At 48.3% G+C, this 15,790-nt stretch overlaps 1 protein-coding gene across 4 annotated transcripts in view; it reads left to right on the top strand.

The window, feature by feature from the left end:
* The window catches only part of KIT (KIT proto-oncogene, receptor tyrosine kinase), a 142,489-nt gene that overhangs the window by 106,960 nt on the left and 19,739 nt on the right, over positions 1 to 15,790 (top strand). For all 4 annotated transcript variants that reach the window (XM_033945332.1, XM_033945313.1, XM_033945323.1 and 1 more), the window contains exon 13: positions 3,559 to 3,644. In XM_033945332.1, coding sequence (XP_033801223.1) covers positions 3,559 to 3,644 — 86 coding nt within the window. The remainder of the gene's footprint in view (positions 1 to 3,558; positions 3,645 to 15,790) is intronic.

Here is a 15,790-nt window from a genome sequence, read left to right as displayed (position 1 = left end):
CGTCCGATTCAACCCCCCCCCCGCAGGACCGCTCGCACCCCCACCCCGAAGGACCGCTCGCACGCACCCCCACCCCGAAGGACCGCTCGCACGAACTCCCACCCGCACCCCCACCCTGAAGGACCGCTCGCACCCCCACAGCCTCCCGACCCCCCCCCATCATGTAGAAGCTCCTACCGGTGTCCTGCTGCTTCCTCTTGGCGGTCCCGACACCCAACCAGATCGGGGCAAGAGGGAGCTCAAGCCCTCTTGCCCCAGCCAACCGCGGCACCCCCGACACGATCGGGTCAAGAGGGAGCTCAAGCCCTCTTGCCCCAGCCAACCGCGGCACCCCTGACACGATCGGGGCAAGAGGGAGCTCAAGCCCTCTTGCCCCCCCCCGACTCCCCAACACGATCGGGGCAAAAGGGAGCCCAAGCCCTCTTGCCCCGCCGACTCCCCAACTCCCCGACAATATCAGGCCAGGAGGGAGCCCAAGTCCTCCTAGCCCTGGTGACCCCCCCCCCCCGCTAGTTGTTCGGGCCAGGAGGAAGCCCAAACCCTCCTGGCCACGGCAACCCCCACCCCGCACTACATTACGGGCAGGAGGGATCCCAGGCCCTCCTGCCCTCGACGCAAACCCCCCTCCCCCCAACGACCGCCCCCCCCCGTGACCCCCCTGGCCGACCCCCACGACACCCCCACCCCCCTTCCCCGTACCTTTGTGTAGTTGGCCGGACAGACGGGAGTCAAACTCGCCTGTCCGGCAGGCAGCCAACGACGGAATGAGGCCGGATTGGCCCATCCGTCCCAAAGCTCCGCCTACTGGTGGGGCCTAAAGCGCCTGGGCCAATCAGAATAGGTCTATTCTTAAAATAAGCTATAATATCCAATTTTTATCTGGTGATAAAACCACCGTAGCCAATAGGGTAGCTGGAATAGCTACCTCCCTCATTGAAGATTCCAATAATAATGTTATATCCATTTGTTCACCCTGACCTTGTTGTTCTTGTGGACGCTGTTCTTTCGAATTTTTTGATGTTGGCAAATAATATATTTTGGAAAAAGGAGGAAAGGCATCATTAGGAACATTAAGAACTTCACAAAAGTACTTTTTCAAAACTTCTTTTGCTGATAAAGAAGGAATCTTTGGGAAGTTCAAAAATCTAAGGTTATTCAATCGCATATTATTTTCCATCATTTCCACCTTTCTCCTAAGGTTAAGGTGCGAGCGGTCCGGCGGGGGGGGGGGGGGGGGGTGTGAATCGGACATCGGGGGAGGCATCAGGCTTTCAGGGTGGGGACAGGACTTCAAGGGGGAGAGGAGAGTCGGGGCGGGCGAAAGGAGAGTCGGGGTGGGCGAAAGGAGAGTCGGGCAGCATGCGCGGTATACGGGTGTGCGCAGTATATAAAAATTTCTGTAGATAAATTTGTGTTTTTCGCGTGCTATACCCGTGTGCGCGTTTTACACGGGTGCGCGTTATCTACGTGAAAATACGGTAGTTATCAGTAGATTGGAGATTTGGTTATCTAGGTTTGCTGCTTGAGTAGCTAGGAGGCCATCGTATAGTTTTTTTTCCGTTTAACTTCTTTGATTGGAGGGTGTGTGAATGGGGGGTGTTTTTCTATGTCTGGTTGAGGTAGTCTGGATGAGGTGATTGTTCAGGTATGTTGGGCTGTCTCTGTTTATAGTTTTAAATAGTATACAGTAAAATTTAAATAGTATTCTTTCCTGAATTGGAAGCCAGTGTGAGTTGATGTATGCTTCTGTAATGTGGTAGTGTTTCATCAATGAGTACATGAGTCTCAGAGCTGTATTTTGTATTGTTTGTAATTGTTTAGTCATTGTTGCAGGACAGGGGAGGTAGAGGATGTTGCAATAATCTAGTAGACCTAAGATTAGGGATTGTACTATGAGCTGGAATTGTGTTCTTTCAAATAATTTTTGGACTTGTCTTAGGTTTCTCATAACTGCGAAAGATTTCTGCATTGTTTTATTTATTTGTTGTTGCATGGTACAGCATCTGTCTATTGTCATTCCTAGTAGTTTTAGGGTGGTTTGAATGGGGTATTATTTATTTATTTATTTTCCACTTGATCTGCTATCCTAAATGGATTACAATAAACATGTATGTGTATATTTAGCCAATAAAACACATACATACTAAAGCAATACAAAAATAATAAATTGTTGGCACCCATTATCATAATAACCTTACTAGACAGCCAATTCAAAACTAACTACTCATGAACTATACAGCCAAAAGTCAATAAGCCTCTAGTATTCATCATTCTCCACTCACTGAAGGCATGCTGAAATAATAAAGTTTTAAAGCACTTTTAAATTATTCAAGGTTCCACATTGATCTCAAATAGTCAGGTAATGTGTTCCACAATCTCGGTCCCACCAAGCCCAGTAGCCCGTTCTCACGGTAGCCAATCCAGGTCCCTAGTACCTGGCCAAAACCCAAGGAGTAGCAACATTCCATGCTGCCGATCCAGGGCAAGCAGTGGCTTCCCCCATGTCTTTCTCAATAACAGACTATGGACTTTTCCTCCAGGAAATTGTCCGCGATCCACTCTTACCACAACCTCTGGCAAATGCGTTCCAGAGCTTAACTATTCTCTGCATGAAAAAATATTTCCTCCTGTTGGTTTTAAAAGTACAGTCCTAAAACAAAATTCATATGGAAAGGAAATACAAACTTCAGTAGGAAAGTAATCCTTCACATTGACAAACCAGAGAAAAAATGTTGGACAGCAGACATAAAAACAACAAATAAGTCAGTAAGGAAACAGGCGAGTGGTTCTGACCAAAGAAACCTGATTCTTAGCCGGAGTGTATCTGTTGAAATAGTTAAGTTTTCATTGAAGCTTTGAAGCATGGGAGGGAAAGTTCCCCATAAATTAATAAACGCAATGAATTCCAGAACGAAAAAACCCAACAACAAAAAATACTATAATTCTTGTAAACTCATTATATCTATCAACTTTGTAAGCTCCCTGGGAATGCCCAGACCAATTTTTTTTGTAAACAGCTCAGAACTGAAAGGTATTGGTGGGATAGAAAACAGTAACATAATGTAATATAGTGCATAGACTTATAGTGAGCCATCTGCAGACTGAAAAGGACCATACTGTAGTCATTGATTGAGCAAAATGTCTGAAGTAGAATGTTTGGGATTGTAAAGAAATGTAAATAGGGAGGAGTTCCGATATGGAAGGCTTTGAAGGCAAGAAGCAAAATCTTGAATTTAACCCTAAATTCAACTGGTAACCAATGAGCAATGCAGAAGGAGAGGGTGTTGGTTCTAAATGGGAATTTGTTGGCCTATCTACCCAAAGTGGACAGATCGCTGCTGGCCAAGCAAGAAGATCCAATTTGGTCTTTAGCTATTATTTATTTTTTTACCATGAGTGGGGAAAATAAAAACTGCTGGGGTTTGTCTGACTGACAGAGGTGAGGAGTGGCCTAGTGGTGGAAATGCTGCCTCAGAACCCTGAGGTTGTGTGATTGATCCTAGTGTTGCTCCTTGTGACCCCATCCCCTAATGAGTATTGCTTCTTTTCTCTGTGCAGTGATGGCACCAATGAATACATGGATATGAAGCCAGGAGTGCCTTATATTCCATCTAAAGCAGACAAACGAAGACCAGTGAAGACAGGTAACCATGCCACTGTGTAAATTTTTCCCTATACAAATTATTTTTCCTTTCTGCTTATAAATGGAGACTTGTGTCTTACTGGCAGACTTGGGGGAAAAGCCTCCTCTTATCCCTGGGGGCAAGTAGCATAGAATCTTGTTACTACTTGGGATCCTCCTAGGTTCTTATGATCTGGATTGGCCACTTTTGGAAATAGAATACTAGGCTTGGTGGGCCTTTGGTGGACACTGCTCAGTTGTTGCTCCCCATTTCTGAATTTGTTATTGATATATTCAATTTTGTTACTATATGCTTTTCAAAAATCTCTCGCTGGATAATTGATCATTTCCTTGTATTGAATGCTGAAAAAAAAAAAACAACACTTATGAGTGGGAGGGAAAAGTCTCCAAAACTAGTTCAAACATAGCTTAGGAATGACTAAGCTTTGACCAGCAAAGCACAGATTTGTAAATTAGCTTCTACATTGTTTTTCAAATTGCATTGTTTGGTAAGTTCAATAATGGATGATTTTACAAAGCTGGCTCATGGCATAATTTAATTTTCACACCTTGATTATTGTAATGTATTGCACATGGATGCTGCTAATGACTTGAATGATTACAAAATACAACTGCTATTCTATAAATCTAAATATGATAAGTCCACTATACTTTACTACTTTGATACAACTTAAAGCTATTACTAAACCTATTTGACAGTCTCAAGCCAATAAGTTGACCTTACCAACAGATTCATCTATTTGTCTCTCAACGTTTTGTAAAGAAATGTTTAAAGCACTGGACCCTGATTTGTGAAATTCTTTTCCCCTTGTTTAAGATTTGCACAGGGCTCTATGAAATTATATAAACTGCTAAAAACCTGACAGCTTGCAGTGGTCAGTGTTTTGTTTTTATTCTCACCACCGAGGGCAGAATTGGCCCTAAATATTCAATGCTGGGTCATGTCTGGTCATTGGCGTTGATTTATCTAGAGTAACATAGTAACATAGTAGATGACGGCAGATAAAGACCCGAATGGTCCATCCAGTCTGCCCAACCTGATTCAATTTAAATTTTTTTTTTTTGAGCTAATTTGTGTTGTGCTAGTCACCAGAGCTTATGCGGCTCACAGACGATATTCAACAGGGGTCACAACTATAAATATTGTCGGCCGTGTGGAGAATGAACCCTACTATTTATCTTGATTCTAAGTTTAAAGTATTTTTGCAGAATCAGTGGAATAATTATCTACTTGATAATCGCTTTGAGGATGTTGCACTCACTGTGTATATTGAAGGGCAAGGAAAGCTGTCATGAGAGGACATATATTTGCTTATTGCACTCGATTTGAGACGGAAGCAGGACAGGGAGCTTTTGTCTGTAAGTCAGTGTTTGAATATGCTCAGAGGGCAAAATCTATTGAGCCGAAAAGAGGCTAGAGCAGAATATTTGAATGTGAAAAAACAGATTAACGCCCTGCTAGCCAGGCGTGCTGCCTGGGACATCCAAGTCTACAAGTATAATCTTCATAGATTGGGCAATAAAGCGGGGAAGCTGTTGGCAGGCATGGTGTGCTGGAGAGAGACGCGACGTGCAATAACGCAAATTAAAAATGTGGGGGGACAAGTAGTTACTGCAGAACAGGATATACAGGATGCTTTTGTTCAATATTATCGGCTCCTGTATGATAAGGGTCACTGATGTGGGGCAGAGAGATGCCTTCTTTCAAAGATTTGGCACTTAAGTGGACTTGAGTATGATTAATGTAATCAAGTTAAAAGATTGTTTTTCTTTGTTTTCTTCTTTCATTGCATAAAACGCAATCTTCTGTACTATTGTGCTTTAATCATCACTATATGTTCAAGATTTATATGCTTGTTAATTAGTTTAAAATCTAATAAATAAATAATTTTAAAAAAATAGATTTGGCACTTCCTTGCCTGGATCAGGCTCAGATGGAGCTTCTCAATGCGCCAATGTCGGGGAAGAAATTTTACATTTGATTAGAGATCTCAAGCTCGTGAAGATGCCCGGACCTGAGGGTTTGGGGTCTGAATTTTACAAAACTGTGGCGGAGTGCCTGATTTCCCCCCCCCCCACCCCTTTTTGGGCTTTTTGTCATGATTTGTGTGAGTTCGGAAGAGCACAGGGCAGGTTGACACATGCTCACGTTGTGGTTTTCCCGAAACCTTGGAGAAATAGCGAACTCTTGGGGTTGTATAGGCCTATATCTCTGCTTAATCAGGATGTTAAGATTTTTGCCTCCATCACAGCAAAGCATCTAGGGTGGGTATTGCCGTCTCTCATCCATACTGACCAGACGGGCTTTGTTCAGGGAAGATATGCATCCACCAATATTCTAGACGCGCTCTCTGCTCTGCAGACTCGGGGAAATCACTCTAGGGATGTGATTATCATGAGTCTAGACCAGTGTTTCTCAACTCAGTCCTGGAGTACCCCCATGCCATCAGGTTTTCTGGATATCCACAATTAATATGCATGAAAGAAATTTGCATATAATGGAGGCAGTGTATGCAAATCAAGTTTATACATATTCATTATGGATATTCTGAAAACCTGACTGGCAAGGGGGTACTCCAGGACCAAGTTGAGAAACACAGGTCTAGACGCTAAAAAATCATTTTAACAAAATTATAGGGCACTATCTCTTTTTGATCCTCCCACAATTTGATATAATGAGTAGTTTCCTGTCAGGGGCCCTACTGCTCAAATTCATATCGATGGAAGTTTCTCTGCTGTTTCAGCTTGAGAGCTGTACTCGCCAGGGCTGCCTGTTGTCACCTATGCTTTTTGTGTTGTCCTTGGAGCCATTAGCCTCCTAGATCTGGCAAGTGGATGACATTGTGGGTATTTGAGCCGGCTCAAAGAAATTTAAGATCAACCTTTTTGTGGATGATATGTTGTTGTTTTTGGATAACGTCACTCTAGCAATTTCCAAGATGGTTTTCACCATTACTCAGTTTGGGTCCTTTTCTGGGCTTAACTTTAAAAAAAATCTGAGACACTGGTGGGACCCCCCTTTTTCCCCTCTTTTGAGCAAAAGGCACTCTTCAGTATCTGGGTATATATTTACATGTAGACCTGCTGGTGATTTATAAAAAGAATATCGGGATAAGCTTGATCATCTTAAAACGTTGTGTAATCGGTGGCAAGAGCTTCCGTTATCCTTTCTAGGGAAGGTAGCACTGGTTAAAATGGTTATGCTCCCCATTACAAATGTTGCCTCTATGGGTTACCCAAAAAGAGGAATCGATGTATGATTACTCTCATTTGGAAGGCCAGGCAAGCTCGGATTGTCTTTAATAATATAGTTAGAGATCGGCGACAGGAAGAGATAAATTTGCCAGATTTGCGCTTATATAATGTAACGCTGTAGAGTGAATTCACGGATGTACAAGGCCGAAGCAGTCTGTTTAGAGTGCTGCTGGCCTGGCGCTGCTTAGGGAGGTACTGTATATAGGGATCGCATGCGGTCGGCGGGGTTTGGATGGGAAGGAGGGAAGGATGGGGGTTTGGCTGCGTGACGGGGGCGGGTGCTCAGGGGGTGGTGCTCACTCGAGGGTTCTGCTGCACAACGGATGGGAGGGAAGGGAAATTGCCGGCGAATCCCAGAACTAGGGCTTATTTGGGGGGTAGGACTTATATTAAGACCTACCCCAAAAATCTGCTAGGGCTTATATTCGGGGTAGGTCTTATTTTTGGGGAAACACGGTAGTATGCCCTGGGTAGGGAATATCGCCTGTCTCCATTTCTGGCTCAACTAACTGCTTCCTGGTCCTTTTTGATGGAAGAGGAGGTATCAGAGGAAGAGTTGTCAGCTGACTTTGTCAATGCTCTTCATACTACCCTTAATGTAAGTCTACATGAGGTACAATTTAAGTTGCTCCACAGGGCTTATATTAGAAAGAGTAGGGGGATGCAAATGGGTTTGTGGGAAGACGACGCCTGTGGTAGGTGCCGCATTACTGTTGGCACTCTGGTGCATAATTTTGTGGAGTGCTCAGCGCTTCAAGAATTTTGGTTGGGGGTTTTAAAGGGTGTGGAAGGAGCATTGGGTCCTCTTCCCTTGAATGGCCTTATACAGTATTGTTACTGGAATTGAATGGAGATCTGAATGGTCAAGGGGTTGGGAAGTATCACAAACATTTCATTCAATTAGCTATTACCTTGGCTAAGAATGCCATACTGCAGCTTTGGATGGGGGATGACCCACCGCTTTTAAAGCATTGGCAGAACCTCATGCTGCAGATGGCTCAGTGGAAACAGACAAGATTCTTGCAAACCACGAGATGTCTGTAAAGCTTATTGTTTGCTTTGGAAATGTTATGAAGCTTTGGCTACTGGAGCACAGGGGTCATAGGTAATGGGGGGATGGGGGGGTTAATTTTAGCTTTCTTTTACAAACATAGAAAAAGTTATGGCATGTTGGGCTTTTCTTTATGCCTGTATAGTCCCTTGCCCTGTATTTGTGCAAGAAGATTTTCCTCTCTGCCCACACCTTTCGTTATTGTTTTGTACTTTTTCACAGTTGAGCATTCTGGGGCTACTGTTCTAGTTCTGTTCCGTTTCATGCTGGCATGTGTTGGCTTCTTGGTTCTTTCCAGCACATTGTTTATTCCTCACTTGCTTGTTTCTATTAAGCATTTGTACTTTCTTCGTTGTTTTCTGATGGCCTGTTATTTGTTTGAGGAATGTTCTTTTGTGTTGTTTTGATCACTTGTATTTTTGCACCAAGTGTACCAATAGAGATTTTCAAAAAAGAAAGCTTCTGTACCGCTACTAATGACTGGGGAGTCAATTCAGAGCAGTCTACATGAGTTTCTGTAAAAGTGTTACAATACAGAGTTAGCGTTTTCTGAGATGGTTTTCAATGCAGACACATTTATGCCAAAATCGATCATCCTACATATCCGCTATAATAAAACCCTAAGCTCATATGCACACTTCAGTCTCCGTGCAGCCGTGATCCCTGATCTGTGGCGTTGTGCCCACGCATGCGCAATGCCTGCCTCAGCTGATTTCCTGCCCCGATCTCTGACGCCGGCTGACTTTCTCCTACACTGCCGGGACGCCAGCCGCAGGGCATTTGTTAAGCCAGCTGGCTGACTTTCTCCTATGCTGCCGGGACATCATCCGCGGGGCATTTGCTAAGCCGGCCGGCTGACTTTCTCTTATGCTTCTGGGATGCCAGCTGCGGGGCATTTGCTAAGCTGGCCCACTTCGATAATGCGAGGTGTGCTGGCATAGCAAAAGCCCTGAGGCTGCCCGCAATGGAAGCAAACAGGCACAGTGAGTTCCACCTCCTTTTCCAGAGTTAGCGATTTCCCTTCATACCTGCATTCAGAATTGCTTAACTCTTGAGCAGGGCCACTAAATATAGAAGTGATTAGCAGGGAAGGGAAAAAGGGTACTACTGGACAGGAGGGAGGTAAAAGTAAGGGAGAAGGGCTATTGCTGGACAGGGGGAGCAGGGAAGGGGTGCTGCTGGACAGGGGGTAGGTAAAAGGAAGGAAGAAGAGCTACTGCTGGACATGGGGGACGTAAAAGGAAGGGAGAAGGGCTACTGCTGAACAGGGGGAGAAACAGAAAGAAAGACAGACAGTGGGAGAGAGACAGAAAGAAAGAAAGACAGACAGGGGCCAGGGAGAGAGAGAAAGAAAGACAGACAGGAAAAAAGAAAGAAAGAAAAAGAAATGCCTAAATCTACACATCTATTCTAGCATCCGTTAATGTAATGGGCTAAAAAAAACTAGTATACACATATAATACTAGTATTGTGTACTATGTTCATACTAAATCCTAATTATTTGCACATCTAATACCTGTATTGTATTCTGTGTTCATCTTAGATTTACGTACATCCTGATAATTCTAGTTATCTGTGCTTTGTTTATCATCTCCTCAGTAATTCTAGATATTTCTACTGTGTTTACCCTATAATGTTCCTAGTGAGGACTAGCCAGCTATCTCCTCTATGTTGCATTATTAGTTAAAGTAGTCTGTGAAGAGAATGGTCTTTATCCCTTTCTTGAACTTTCGGTGTCCTTTTCTAGTTTTAATTCCTTCGGAAGTGAGTTCCACCACCTTGGAGCCATCACTGAGAACATTCTTGTCCTGACATGTCCTAATACATGTCTAAAATAAAACAGAGTTTTAAAATATTGGATGCTGGTTTGCAGATTGGGTTCATCCCTTGGTAGATGTGATAACCTGATCTATGGCAGGGTATGGAGATGCTCTTCCGGAAGTGCCTTTGATTGTCTGGGAACAGCACATACTGAGCTAAAATAGCTTTTCCCTTTGCCAGTGTAGTCTTTTGTGTCTCACCTAAGGGATAACTGAAGAAGAAGACCAATATGTCCTGATATAAAACCCAGCACTACCTGTAGCAGTCAATGCCATTGCTCCTAGGAACTACAACAGTCCAGTTAAAAAACAAAACAAAAAACATTTCTCAATATTAGCAAGATGTAATCTAGCCAAGCACTGGAGGTTCCCTAATTAGCCTTCTGTTGAACTGTGGTTCCAAAGTTTCTGGAATACCAGTTCAATGGAACAGCTTCTCTCCAGGGTTAAAGATTAATACCCAGATGCTACAAAGATTTGGAAGCTCTTTATAGATTGTTAAAATGAGATGCAGGGCTTTCTTTAGTATTTGTGATTATAGACTGCATTATGGGGACCACACAAGTCTTTATCCCAGGACAAGCAGGCATGATATTCTCACATGTGGGTGACGTCATCTACAGAGCCCCGATGCTGAAGCATTTTCAAGCAAACTTGATTGAAGATTTAAGTTTGCTCTGCTGCTCCACGCATGCATGCCTTCCTGCTCCACTAGGGGGCGCATCCCCTCGTGGTCTCCAGTTCAAAATTTTCCGCTGAGCCTAGAAGTTGTGTTTTTTCAGGCTCTGCCCCAACTGCCTTCTAGCACCGCAATTTTTTCTTGTTTTTCTCGATTTAGTCGCTGTGCGCGAGTTTTTTCTTGTTTAAACTGTTCCTGCTTCGTTTTTCACCGACCCGGAGGCTTCCGGGTCCCCGTGGCCGCGTGGCTATTCGAGCCGCGGCCAGTTTCGATTCTATGTCCCGGCCTTTGACCGGCTTTAAAAAGTGCTCCCGGTGCGAGCGGCTTCTTTCCATCACAGACCCGCATTGCCGGTGCATCCTCTGCCTGGGGGCCGCTCATCCAACCGACTCCTGCCCCCAGTGCGCTACTTTCCAGAACCGGGCCCTCCGTCGAAGGAAAGCCCGCATGGCGGATCTTTTCGCCCCGCACCAACCCTCTACCTCGGCCTCGAGGTCGGCCACGGCCTTGACCTCGGCCCCAAATACCTCGGCATCGCCCCGAGACTCGAACCCGAAGTCCTCGGGACAACAGAAGACCTCGGCTCCGGGTAAGTCCCCTTTTCCCTCTTCAGGTTCTGTACCAGCAAAGAAACCAGCCTCGGGGACGCCGGCGACGCATGGCGGAAGTCCCATGCGTACAGCCCCGGCGAAGCCCTCCAAGCCTTCGGGCCGTGCCTGCACCACACGGGAATACTCTGATACGAGGTCGCCCCCCGTGGAGTGCACCGAGGCAGTGGACATGCCCTCGATGCTGTCCGTGCCCGTTTTCCAGGACCTACTCTGAGCGATTATCTCGTCGGAGCTGTCCGCTGCAATGGCCCATTTGCAACCGGCCTCGACCTCAACCCCGCAGGTGCCAGACCAGCCTGAGCCTCACGTCGAGCCACCTCGAAGAAAAGCGCGCAAGCTTCGCCGCATTCCATCCTCCTCGGACTCCTCACCGAGGCACCCGAGGCGCTCTCCATCCACAGACCGCCGCGGTGCAAAACGTAGTGCTAAAACGACAGAAACCTCGAACCGCCGTATCTCCAAGAAGGCCCGGGGTTCCCCCACTCTACGAGGCCGTTCACCTACACCTCATACAGGACCGCTAAGGGTGGCTGAGCTATCACTCTCCAACCCGCGCATCCTCCGAACTCCCCCTCGGACCGGGACCCCGACCCGAGGTTGCAGGTTGTCACCGAGTGAGTCCGGGTCGAGGTCACCGATTCGACATCGATCGGTACCTCGAACCCCGACATCGTCTCCGAGGGGCTCCTTGAGACGTCGGAGATCTACAACCCCGGAACACTTTCACAGTACTTCCCTGGTCTCGGAGCGTGGATCGGAGCAGGAACCTCGATACTCGAGGGAAGCCTCCCCATCCTTCTTCACCCGACGGAGGTCTTGTTCACTGACCCCGCACGGGGCCTCGGGAACATCTCGCCCATCCTTCACTCGCTTTGTCCAGGACATGGGCCACGCTTTGGACTTAGACCTCCAGTCCGACTCCAGATACTCTAAGGAATACCTAGCGGAGCTGGATATGCCATCACTGCCCAGAGAGTCCCTCTGCTTACCGCCTAACCCGGTACTCCAACAGGCCTTCTTCAGGAACCTGGAGACCCCCCCTACATGGTCACAGCCGTACCCTCCAAAATGGAGGCCAAGTACCGCACAGTACCCTACCCGGGATTCGAACAACCACAGCTCTCCCACCAGTCGCTGCTAGTTGAGTCCTCCTTGAAAAAGGCCCACCCATCTCGAGTCTCAGCCGCGGTCCCACCAGGCCGAGAAGGCCGAACCCTAGACAAGTTCGGCAGGACACTATATCAGAATGCCATGATGGCCTCTAGGGTGCAAAGCTACACTTTCACCTTCACATCCTACCTCAAACACCTCATTGGACTATTGAGAGCCTTTGAGACTGACCTACCGGCCTCCCGCCAAGGAGCATTTGGCCTGCTTTTAGAGTCCCTCTCCAACCTGCACCTCCATCTATTCCACGCGGCCTACGATGGCTTCGAACTCTCCTCCAAAGAGGCAGCCTTTGCTATCGCCATGCGCCGAATAGCTTGGCTGCACGTGGTCGACACGGACCCTAACTTACAGGACCGGTTGGCTAACCTACCCTGCGTGGGAAAAGAACTGTTCGATGACACGATCGAGGCGGCCACAAAACGCCTCTCCAAACACGAACGCTCGTTTGCCTCCCTCGTCCGGCAAAAACCTAAACCGCCCGCGCTCAGGCCGTTCAGGGCCCCTCCTCGCCGCTACCCACAAAAATCCACCCCTCCCTTCTCGCGGCCTCCACCCAGGCGTCCGCAAGCCCACCACCGGGCCATGCCCAAGTCCCAACCGCCTGCGACTTCCAAACCACCCCCGTCCTTTTGACGGGACCCGCGGAAGGGGGCGGGCCCCCTCCGCCATAGTCCCAGGCCTCCTTCCCATCGGAGGTCGCCTCAAAGCCTTTTACCCTCGCTGGGAACAAGTCAAGTCGGACGCATGGGTCCTTGGCGTGATCTCATCAGGATACTCTCTCAACTTTCGGGCCATTCCTCCAGACAACCCCCCAAGGAATTGCCCTCCCAACTGGACGCAGCTACCCCTACTCCTCTCCGAGGCTCGAGATCTGCTTCGCCTCAAGGCAATGGAGGAGGTTCCCCCCGACCGACGGGGGAAGGGCTTCTACTCCCGTTACTTCCTGGTACCGAAAAAAGCGGGAGACCTGCGCCCAATACTAGACTTGAGATGCCTCAACAAATTTCTAGTACGGGAAAAATTTTGGATGCTGTCCCTTCCGACCCTCTACCCCCTGATCGATGAGGGCGACTGGCTCTGCTCCCTCGATCTGAAGGAGGCGTACACACATGTCCCAGTACACCCCACCCACTGCAAGTTCTTGCGTTTTCAGGTAGGGGACTGGCACCTACAATACCGAGTCCTCCCCTTCGGCCTAGCATCATCACCTCGGGTCTTCACCAAGTGCCTCATGGTGGTCGCAGCAACCTTACGCTCCCAGGGCCTCCAGGTATTCCCCTACCTGGACGACTGGCTGATCAAAGCCCCGTCCAGGGAAGCGGTTATCTCAGCGACCCAACAGACTATTACCTACCTACAAAGTCTGGGGTTCGAAATAAACTTCCCCAAATCCCAACTACGCCCCTCGCAGTCCCTACAGTTCATCGGGGCCACGCTGGATACGGTTCGCCTCCGTTCCTTCCTCCCCCCTCCGCGCCTAGAGGCGTTAGTAAGTCTGAGTCGAAGGATCTCTCTGCTGACCTCGGTATCAGCTCGACAGATGATGACTCTCCTAGGCCACATGGCCTCCATCATCCATGTCACACCCTTCGCCCGCCTCCATCTGAGAATACCTCAATGGACCCTGGCCAATGGCACCAAGACCGGGACCCGATCGACCGTCCCGTGACAGTGACTCCTTCCTTGCAAAGATCGCTCCGCTGGTGGGCCGACTCTTCAAATCTTTCCAAAGGTTTACTCTTCCTCGCCCCTCATCACAGCAAGGTACTCACCACGGACTCGTCAGAGTACGCTTAGGGAGCCCACCTGGACGGCCTACGCACGCAGGGGATGTGGTCAGCGGAAGACCGCCGCTGTCACATCAACGTGCTAGAGCTCCGGGCAATCTATCTCGCAGCTGTAGCTTTTCAACATCTGCTCCACGACCGGGTGGTCCTCATCCGAACCGACAACCATGTAGCAATGTACTATGTAAACAAACAAGGAGGAACAGGGTCTTGGTCCCTCTGTCGGGAAGCCCTGTGCCTCTGGAAATGGGCAATCTCCAACAACACCTTCCTTCGAGCGGTGTACATACAAGGAGAACAAAACTGTCTGGCGGACAGACTCAGCCGCCTCCTCCAGCCACACGAGTGGTCACTGCACTCTCAAACCCTACGACAGGTGTTCAAACAGTGGGGGACGCCTCAAATAGATCTGTTCGCATCCCCCCACAATCACAAACTGCCTCTCTTCTGCTCCTGGATATGCTCCCCGGACCGGCTCGAGGCCGACGCCTTTCTCCTCGACTGGGAGGGAAGGTTCCTGTACGCGTTCCCGCCGTTTCCTCTGATCCTGCGGACGCTCGTCCACCTGAAAACAGTACAAGCCACCCTGATCCTGATTGCTCCCCGCTGGCCACGCCAGCCTTGGTTTTCCCTTCCACTTCAACTCAGTGTCAGAGATCCACTGCCTCTGCCTTGGTTTCCCTCTCTACTATCACAGGGTCAGGGTTCGCTGTTACATCCCAATCTTCAATCTCTTCATCTAAATGCTTGGTTTCTTTCCCCCTGACTTCTCTCCCCGTGTCTCAATCAGTCAAGGAGATATTGGAGGCCTCTAGAAAGACCTCAACGAGAACCTGCTACTCCCAAAAGTGGACCAGATTCTCAGCCTGGTGCTCCTCTCACAGCCAGGACCCGGTGTCGGTCCCCGTCCCCCTGGTCCTTGACTATTTACTTCAATTATCTCACTCCGGCCTAAAGACCAACTCCATTCGAGTACACCTCAGTGCGATTGCAGCCTTCCATCAGCCCCTGGAAGGGAAAGCCCTCTCGCTCCACCCCCTAGTCTCTCGCTTCATGAAGGGTCTTCTGAATGTCCACCCTCCTCTCAAACCTCCTCCGGTGGTTTGGGACCTTAACGTGGTTCTGGCTCAACTAATGAAACCTCCTTTTGAGCCCCTAGACAAATGCCATCCAAAATTCCTCACTTGGAAGGTTATTTTCCTGCTTGCGCTCACTTCCGCTCGGCGGGTGAGTGAGCTACAAGCTCTAGTGGCGGACCCACCCTTCACGGTATTCCATCACGACAAGGTGGTACTCCGCACTCATCCAAAGTTCATGCCCAAAGTAGTGTCTGATTTTCATCTCAATCAGTCCATTGTCTTACCTGTGTTTTTTCCCAAGCCCCACTCTCATCCCGGAGAGGTGGCGCTCCACACTCTTGACTGTAAGAGAGCATTAGCCTTCTACCTCCAACGCACTCAACCACACCGGAAAGTCCCACAATTATTTTTGTCCTTCGACCTAAACCGGTTAGGTCACCCAGTCTCCAAGCGTACCTTGTCCAACTGGTTGGCCGATTGCATCTCCTTCTGCTACGCTCAGGCTGGTCTCGCACTGCATGGTCGAGTAACGGGACACAAGGTCCGAGCGATGGCAGCCTCCGTAGCGTTCCTCAGGTCCACACCTATTGAGGAAATCTGCAAGGCTGCCACATGGTCTTCGGTTCATACTTTCACCTCCCATTACTGTCTGGACTCACTGTCCAGGAGCAATGGCCGGTTCGGCCAATCGGTTT

Source organism: Geotrypetes seraphini, chromosome 1, assembly GCF_902459505.1.
Source record: "Geotrypetes seraphini chromosome 1, aGeoSer1.1, whole genome shotgun sequence".
In the NCBI taxonomy this organism is placed as follows: Eukaryota; Metazoa; Chordata; class Amphibia; order Gymnophiona; family Dermophiidae; genus Geotrypetes; species Geotrypetes seraphini.
The sequence above is the reverse complement of the archived record's forward strand: the minus strand, read 5'-3'. Positions and strand labels throughout refer to the sequence as shown.